At 42.4% G+C, this 9,098-nt stretch overlaps 1 protein-coding gene across 1 annotated transcript in view; it reads left to right on the top strand.

Annotated features, from left to right (window-relative positions):
- The first annotated feature begins 234 nt into the window (after positions 1-234).
- The window catches only part of LOC109865196 (protein phosphatase 1 regulatory subunit 1B), a 33,285-nt gene continuing 24,421 nt past the window's right edge, over positions 235-9,098 (top strand). The window contains exon 1 of the mRNA XM_020453305.2: positions 235-689. Coding sequence (XP_020308894.1) covers positions 591-689 — 99 coding nt within the window. The 5' untranslated portion in view covers positions 235-590. The remainder of the gene's footprint in view (positions 690-9,098) is intronic.

Raw genomic sequence — 9,098 nt, 5'->3', positions numbered from 1 at the left:
CGCACACACACGCACACACACATACACGCAGAGCAACGCACATGCGCACACGCACACACACACACACACACACACAGACACAGACTGAATAACAAGGGTCAAGGACACGAAACACTACAGCAGCACATGGCGAGATTATGTTTTATACTGAGCTCCAATCATCTTCAGTTCAACATCGCGCACTCACACACTCAATCCCCCCCCCCTCTCTCTCTCCAACCACTCACAGAGAGGCAGACCTAGTTGACAGCCTCAACACAGGCAGACAAATAGAGAGAGCGTGTGAGCACGAGTCAGGAAGGAGCGCGAAAGAAGGAGCACCAAAGACCACACGCCCAAATAAAAGAGAAAAACGGTTGCAGAGGAGAGGAGGTCAAAGTCAAAGCCCAGTGCATGGTCAATGAGATCAATTTAACTTGCAGTCCTGCGTTTGTTTTCTCAAGGGATACCATCAGGCTCCAGTGAATTGCCAGTGGAGTGAACAAGCGAGCAGCCATCCAAGTTGTTCTACCTTTGCCATCTGTGGCTTGGCTCCTTGTCGAAACGGTCAGACTGTCAGAGCTGCAAAAGACCCGGTGCTGCCTGCAGAGATGGACGCAGATGCCAAGGACAAGGAGAGGAAAACCAAGATCCAGTTCTCAGTCCCGTCCGCTGTGCCCCTTCAGCTGGACCCGCGACAGGTGGAGATGGTGAGTGTGTGTGTGTGTGTGTGTGTATGTGTGTGTGTGTGTGTGTGAGGGGAAAAAGTACCCAATTGTCATACTTAATTCAATTAAAGATACCGTAATAGAAGTAAAAGTGAAAGTCACCCAGTGAAATGCAACTTGAGGAAAAGTCTAAAAGTATTTGGTTTTTAACATAGCCTACTTGAGCATCAAAAGTAAATGTAATTACTCAGTTATACTTAAGTATCAGAAGTAAAAGTAATTTCACATTCCTTAGATTAAGCAAACCAGATGGTACAATTGTCATGTTTAAAAACAAAACACGGATACCCAGGGGCACACTCCAACACTCAGCATAATTTAAAAATTAATCATTTGTGTTTAGTGAGTCCGTAAGATCAGAGGCGGTAGGAATAACAAGGGATGTCCTCTTGACAAGTGTGTGAATTGGACCATTTTCCTGTACTTTTGGATGTCTGTGAAAATGTATGCAGTAAAAAGTACATTATTTTCTTTAGGAATGTAGTGAAGTATAAGTAAACATTTTCTAAAATAAAAATAGTAAAGTTAAGATATAGTGCCTTGAGTAGGTATTCCTACTCCTTGACCCCTTGATTTTGTTGTGTTACAGTCTGAATTGAAAATTTATTAAACATATTTTATTCTCACCCATCTACACACAATTCCCCATAATGGCAAAGTGAAAACATGTTTTAGAAATTTTGCAAATTTATTAAAAATGAAATAGAGGAATATGTAATTTATGTAAGTATTCACACCCCCCGAGTCAATACATGTTAGGATCTAAGCCACTCAGGAAGATTCAATGTCGTCTTTTTATGCAACTCCAGTGTATATTTGGCCTTGTGTTTAAGGTTATTGTCCTGCTGAAAGGTGAATTCATCTCCCAGTGTCTGGTGGAAAGCAGACTGAACCAGATTTTCCTCTAGGATTTTGCCTGTGCTCAGCTCCATTCCGTTACTTTTTTTTATTCTGAAAAAAATCATCAATTCTTCACGATTACAAGCATACCCATACCATGATGCAGCCAACACTATGCTTGAAAATATGGAGAGTGGTACTCAGTAATGTGTTGTATTGGATTTGCTCCAAACATAATACTTTGTATTCAGGACCAAAAGTGAATTGCTTTGCTACATTATGTGCGGTATTACTTAAGTGACTTGTTGCAAACAGGATGCATGTTTTGGAATATTTTTATTCTGTACAAGCTTCCTTCTTTTCACTGTCAATTAGGTTAGCATTGTGGAGTAACTGCAATGTTGTTAATCGATCCTCAGTTTTCTGCTGTCGCAGCCATTAAACTCTGTAACTGTTTTAAAGTCACCATTGGCCTCATGGTTAAATCCCTGAGTGGTTTCCTTCCTCTCTGGCAACTGAGTTAGGAAGGACACCCATATATTTGTAGTGACTGGTTGTATTGATCAATATTAATTAATAGCTTCACCATGCTTAAAAGTATATTCAAATGTTTGCAAATGTATTAAAACAATAAATAGCTTCTTTACATAATTATTCAGACCCTTTGCTATGAGACTCAAAATTGAGCTCAGGTGCATCCTGTTTCCATTGATCATCCTTGAGATGTTTCTACAATTTGATTGGAGTCTAGCTGTGGGAAATTCAATTAATTGGACATTTTTATTTGTATTTATTACAGATGACAATTTACAATCCAGGGTTACTCCAAGCAGTTTAGTCACCTCAATGTGCTCACTTTCCACATTATTTTTTACAAGATTTAGTTGAGGTTTAGGGTTTAGTGAATGATTTGTCTTAAATACAATGCTATTAGTTGAAGAAATATTTAGGATTAACTTATTCCTTGTCACCCACTCTGAAACTATCTGCAGCTCTTTCAGTGTTGCAGCTATTTCAGTCACTGTAGTAGCTGATGTGTATAGGGTTGAGTTATCCGCATACATAGACACACTGGCTTTAATCAAAGCAAGTGGCATGTCATTAGTAAAGATTGAAAAAATCAAAGGGCCCTAGACAGCTGCCCTGGGGAATTCCTGATTCTACCTGGATTATGTTGGAGAGACTTCCATTAAAGAACATCCTCTGTGTTCTGTTAGACAGGCAACTCTTTATCCACAATATAGCAGGGGGAGTAAAGCCATAACACATACATTTTGGAAAGGTACACACCTGTCTATATAAGGTCCCACAGTTGACAGCACATGTCAGAGAAAAAACCAGGGCATTAGGTTTAAGGAATTGTCCGTAGAGCTCCGAGACAGGATTGTGTCGAGGCACAGATCTGGGGAAGGGTACCAAAACATTTCTGCAGTATTGAAGGTCCCCAAGAACACAGTGGCCTCCATCATACTTAAATGGGAGAAGTTTGGAACCACCAAGACTAGGGCTGACCGCCTGGCCAAACTGAGCAATTGGGGGAGAAGGGCCTTGGTCAGGGAGGCTACCAAGAACCCGATGGTCACCCTGACAGTGCTCCAGAGTTCTTCTGTGGAGATCCTTCCAGAAGGACAACCATCTCTGCAGCACTCCATCAATCAGGCCTTTATGGTAGAGTGGCCAGATGGAAGCCACTCCTCAGTAAAAGGCCGACGACAGCCCATTTGGGGTTTGCCAAAAGGCACCTAAAGGACTCTCAGACCATGAAAAACAAGATTCTCTGGTCTGATGAAACCAAGAGTGAACTCTTTGGCCTGAATGCCAATCATCACATCTGGAGGAAATCTGGCACCATCCCTACTGTGATCATGATGGTGGCAGCATCATGCTGTGGAGATTTTTCAGCGGCAGGGATTGGAAGTCTAGTCAGGATTGAAGGAAAGATGAACGGAGCAAAGTACAGAGAGATGCTTGATGAAAACCTGCTCCAGAGCGCTTGGGGAGAAGGTTCACCTTCCAACAGGACAAATCAAATCAAATCAAATTTATTTATATAGCCCTTCGTACATCAAATTATATCTCAAAGTGCTGTACAGAAACCCAGCCTAAAACCCCAAACAGCAAGCAATGCAGGTGTTGAAGCCCGTTGGCTAGGAAAAACTCCCTAGAAAGGCCAAAACCTCGGAAGAAACCTAGAGAAGAACCAGGCTATGAGGGGTGGCCAGTCCTCTTCTGGCTGTGCCGGGTGAAGATGATAACAGAACATGGCCAAGATGTTCAAATGTTCATAAATGACCAGCATGGTCAAATAATAGGTCTGGGACAGGTAGCACGTCCGGTGAACAGGTCAGGATTCTATAGCCGCAGGCAGAACAGTTGAAACTGGAGCAGCAAGGAGTCATCATGCCAGGAAGTCCTGAGGCATGGTCCTAGGGCTCAGGTCCTCCAAGAGAGAGAAAGAAAGAGAGAAAGATAGAATTAGAGAGAGCATACTTAAATTCACACAGGACACTGGATAAGACAGGAGAAGTACTCCAGATATAACAAACTGACCTTAGCCCCCCGACACATAAACTACTGCAACATAAATACTGGAGGCTGAGACAGGAAGGGTCAGGAGACACTATGGCCCCATCCGATGATACACCCAGACAGGGCCAAACAGGAAGGATATAACCCCACCCACTTTGCCAAAGCACAGCCCCCACACCACTAGAGAGATATCTTCAACCACCAACTTACCATCCTGAGACAAGGCCGAGTATAGCCCACAAAGATCTCCGCCACGGCACAACCCAAGGGGTGGCGCCAACCCAGACAGGAAGATCACATCAGTGACTCAACCCACTCAAGTGACGCACTCCTCCTAGGGACGGCACGAAAGAGCACCAGTAAGCCAGTGACTCAGCCCCTGTAATAGGGTTTGAGGCAGAGAATCCCAGTGGAAAGAGGGGAACCGGCCAGGCAGAGACAGCAACGGCGGTTCGTTGCTTCAGAGCCTTTCCGTTCACCTTCACACTCCTGGGCCAGACTACACTCAATCATATGACCCACTGAAGAGATGAGTCTTCAGGAAAGACTTAAAGGTTGAGACTGAGTTTGCATCTCTCACATGGGTATGCAGACCATTCCATAAAAATGGAGCTCTATAGGAGAAAGCCCTGCCTCCAGCTGTTTGCTTAGAAATTCTAGGGACAATTAGGAGGCTTGCGTCTTGTGACCGTAGCGTATGTGTAGGTATGTACTGCAGGACCAAATCAGAGCGATAGGTAGGAGCAAGCCCATGTAATGCTTTGTAGGTTAGCAGTAAAACCTTGAAATCAGCCCTTGCCTTGACAGGAAGCCAGTGTAGGGAGGCTAGCACTGGAGTAATATGATAAAAAATGTTGGTTCTAGTCAGGATTCTAGCAGCCGTATTTAGCACTAACTGAAGTTTATTTAGTGCTTTATCCGGGTAGCTGGAAAGTAGAGCATTGCAGTAGTCTAACCTAGAAGTAACAAAAGCATGGATACATTTTTCTGCATCATTTTTGGACAGAAAGTGTCTGATTTTTGCAATGTTACGTAGATGGAAAAAGCTGTCCTTGAAACAGTCTTGATATGTTCGTCAAAAGAGAGATCAAGGTCCAGAGTTACGCCGAGGTCCTTCACATTTTTACTTGAGACATCTGTTCCATCCATTAAGATTAATTGTCAGATTCAACAGAAGATCTCTTTGTTTCTTGGAACATAGACAAGCATCTCTGTTTTGTCCGAGTTTAAAAGTAGAACGTTTGCAGCCATCCACTTCCTTATGTCTGAAACACAGGCTTCTAGCGAGGGCAATTTTGGGGTTTCACCATGTTTCATTGAAATGTGTGTCATCCGCATAGCAGTGAAAGTTAACATTATGTTTTCGAATGACAACCCCAAGAGGTAAAATATATAGTGAAAACAATAGTGGTCCTAAAACTGAACCTTGAGGAACATCGAAATTTACAGTTGATTTGCCAGAGGACAAGCCATTCACAGAGACAAATTGATATCTTTCCGACAGATAAGATCTAAACCAGGCCAGAACTTGTCCGTGTAGACCAATTTGGGTTTCCAATCTCTCCAAAATAATGTGGTGATCGATGGTATCAAAAGCAGCACTAAGGTCTAGGAGCACGAGGACAGATGCAGAGCCTCGGTCTGATGCCATTTAATGGTAATTTACCACCTTCACAAGCGCAGTCTCAGTGCTATGATGGGGTCTAAAACCAGACTGAAGCATTTCGTATACATTGTTTGTCTTCAGGAAGGCAGTGAGTTGCTGCGCAACAGCCTTTTCTAAAAATGTTGAGAGGAATGGAAGATTCGATATAGGCCGATAGTTTTTTTTTATTTTCTGGGTCAAGGTTTGGCTTTTTCAGGAGAGGCTTTATTACTGCCACTTTTAGTGAGTTTGGTACACATCTAGTGGATAGAGAGCCGTGTATTAGGTTCAACATAGGAGGGCCAAGCACAGGAAGCAGCTCTTTCAGTAGTTTAGTTGGAATAGGGTCCAGTATGCAGCTTGAAGGTTTAGAGACCATGATTATGGGACAACTCCCTTAGGCACACAGCCAAGACAATGCAGGAGGAGCCCAGACTTGAACCCGTTCATACATCTCTGGAGAAACCTGAAGATATCTGTGCAGCAACGCTCCCCATCCAACCTGACAGAGCTTGAGAGGATCTGCAGAGAAGAATGGGAGAAACTCCTCAAATACAGGTGTCCCAAGTTTGTAGCGTCATACCCAAGAAGACTTGAGGCTGTAATTGCTGCCAAAGGTGCTTCAACAACGTACCGAGTAAAAGGGTCTGAATACTTATGTAAATGTAATATTTCCATTTTTTATTTTGAATAAATGTGCAAAATTGTCTAAAAAACGTTTTTTTCTTTGCCATTATGTAGTATTGCGTGTAGATTGATGCTGGGGGATTTTTTAAATATTTTTTTTATCCATTTCAAAAGTAATCCATTTTAGAATAAGGCTGTAACTTAACAAAATGTGGGAAAAGTTCAGGGGTCTGAGTACTTTCCGAATGCACTGTATGTGTGGGGCATAGAGAGGAGGTAGTCAATGAAAAATCATGTTAAAAACTATTATTGCACACAGAGTGAGTCCATGCAACTTATTATACAATCACATTTTTACTCCTGAACTTATTTCAGCTTGCCGTAACAAATGGGTTGAATACTTATTGACTCAAGAATTTTTTTATTAATGTGTAAACATTTAGAAAAACATAATTCCACTTTGACTAGATGGGGTATTGTGTGTAGGCCAGTAACCAAACATCTCAATTTAATACACTTTCAATTCAGGCTGTAACACAAGAAAATGTGGAAAAAGTCAAGGGGTGTGAATACTTTCTGAAGGCACTGTACCCCCCAAAAACGACTTAATTAGTATTTAAAGTATTTTACTTCAGTACTTTACAACACTGTGTGTGTGTGCATGTGCAAACAAGTATGCACAAGTGTTGTACAAGTGTTGTGTCTTTCACTAGAGTGGGATTTTCCACTTTTGAAATGTGCTAGACTAGTGAGAGGGAGAGAGAGCTGTTCAAGTTCAAAAGAGTTAATCAAAGCAAGTCATATTTGTCTTAGATTGTTTACCCACAACAGGGTACCTTACACCAAGAGCACAATACTCACTCAATGCCTTCCTCAATACACACATTTCACCATCCCTCTTCCCCTGGTATCTGCAGTCTAGCTACTAGATACCCCATCATAATATCAGTGTGTTGACAGACAGTTATATAACTGAGCGAGCATGACTTTTTGTTTTCATTGTGTGCATATTTTTCAGCTGGGCAGAGGGGTACTGAGGTGCTGCTGCTACTTTAGCTGACAGCTGCAGGTTCAGTGCCCAGAAACTGACGAGGCAACTATGTCCCCGAAAAATGTTGAAGAGACAAAAGAGAAAGAGAGGGAGGGAGAGAAAGAGAAAGGGAAAAGGTCAAAGATGACACCATCGAAATGTAGGATGACTCGTGACGTTAGGAGTAAATGGTTGGAGAAGAGAGAGAGTTAAGAGAGCGTTCAGAATCCAGTTCTCACCATCAGCTAGGAGTATTACGGGAATAAATAAAGCCTGTTCTACCTTTGACATACGGGAGTCAAGGGAGAAGACGTATTCCTCCAATCTTCTCCACCTCTCCTTGGATGCCCTCTCGCTCTGAGCGAAGGGTCATCTTCGGAACTAATTTACACCCAGATGTTCAGTGAGAGATGTCCATTTGGTCTATGCTGTGTGGGGAATCCACTGGGTAGACATGCATGACTAACTAGGTATGATGTCAGGAACAGAAATTTCCCCTTCTCAAATGCTAAGCTAACACCCGGAACATAAAAATTTGTACACATCTGCTGTTTACGGTTCAGATTGCCCGAGGCTTTACAAAACAACTAGCTGCCTGTTGGCATCTCTGCCCCCCCCCCCCCCCCCATCAGAAATGCTTGAGAGCTGTTTATCTGGAGTCTAGCACGTAGTTTGTTGTCGAGGCAATGTCCAGTGTGGAGAATAACATTAGCATATGAATGGGGTGTTCTGTGTAACTCCGCAAAGGATGTCAAAAGGCGGTGGTCACCTCTTTTAGGATGACGTACGATGGTTATACCCTGATGTATAGTGGCACTGTAATGGACCATAACGTTTGGGAAGAGTCCCTTCATGAATTTCAATGGGAACACTCCAAACCACAGAACACCCATCTGAAAGCTACATGTATAAAATATGCACATGAGGAGCATCCAAGGCCTGTGTACAACTATACGAAAAAACACGGCCACACCTCATTAGCATAGAGATGTGGTCTGCTATTTTGGAGGGAGGTGAGGGAGAGAGGGGAAGGAGAGAGGGATTGAGGTAGATAGAGAAGCATGACCTTTATAGTGTGGCGGTGGGAAATTATAAAAGAGAGAAGAGAGGTTATTGGGGACTGACAAACACATAAGGAGAAAACAAATGAGGAAAAGGACAGATTAAATCAAAAGTAGATTTGTTATGAGTGTATGAAATTATGATAGAATAGTGAGGTCTGTGCCAGTCCTCTGAGCTAAAGCCTAGGCATCACCTTAGGGAGCTAATGCAAGTCTTCTGGTCTGCAGGCAAGGATATTCATCACTCAAGTGTGGATACAACAACAGTTTACAATTGACACAAAATAACATTTAAAAACTTGCAAATTTCTCATTCATGAATTGGATTGATATTAATCTTCTAGATTGACATGGAATTGACCCCGACCCTAAACTACAGACAATAGATTTAGCTTCAGACCTATAGATTATTTTATGTTGGTATTGTATGTACCGTATAAGGGGATTATGAGGGAAAAAGCCACTGTCAAGGGTTATGTCATGCTCACGTTATATGCGCTATACAATATATGGACCCTTAAATGAATGAAATGAACACACATATTTAACAAGTGAAGGGGTCATCGTGTGGTCAATTGTGACGATTACCACAGCCTGGTTGTCGATAAACATTCATATTTTATGATCATTTAGACATGCGACTACAACAATTCCATTGC

The sequence above is a fragment of the Oncorhynchus kisutch genome, linkage group LG20 (assembly GCF_002021735.2).
Source record: "Oncorhynchus kisutch isolate 150728-3 linkage group LG20, Okis_V2, whole genome shotgun sequence".
In the NCBI taxonomy this organism is placed as follows: Eukaryota; Metazoa; Chordata; class Actinopteri; order Salmoniformes; family Salmonidae; genus Oncorhynchus; species Oncorhynchus kisutch.
The sequence above is the reverse complement of the archived record's forward strand: the minus strand, read 5'-3'. Positions and strand labels throughout refer to the sequence as shown.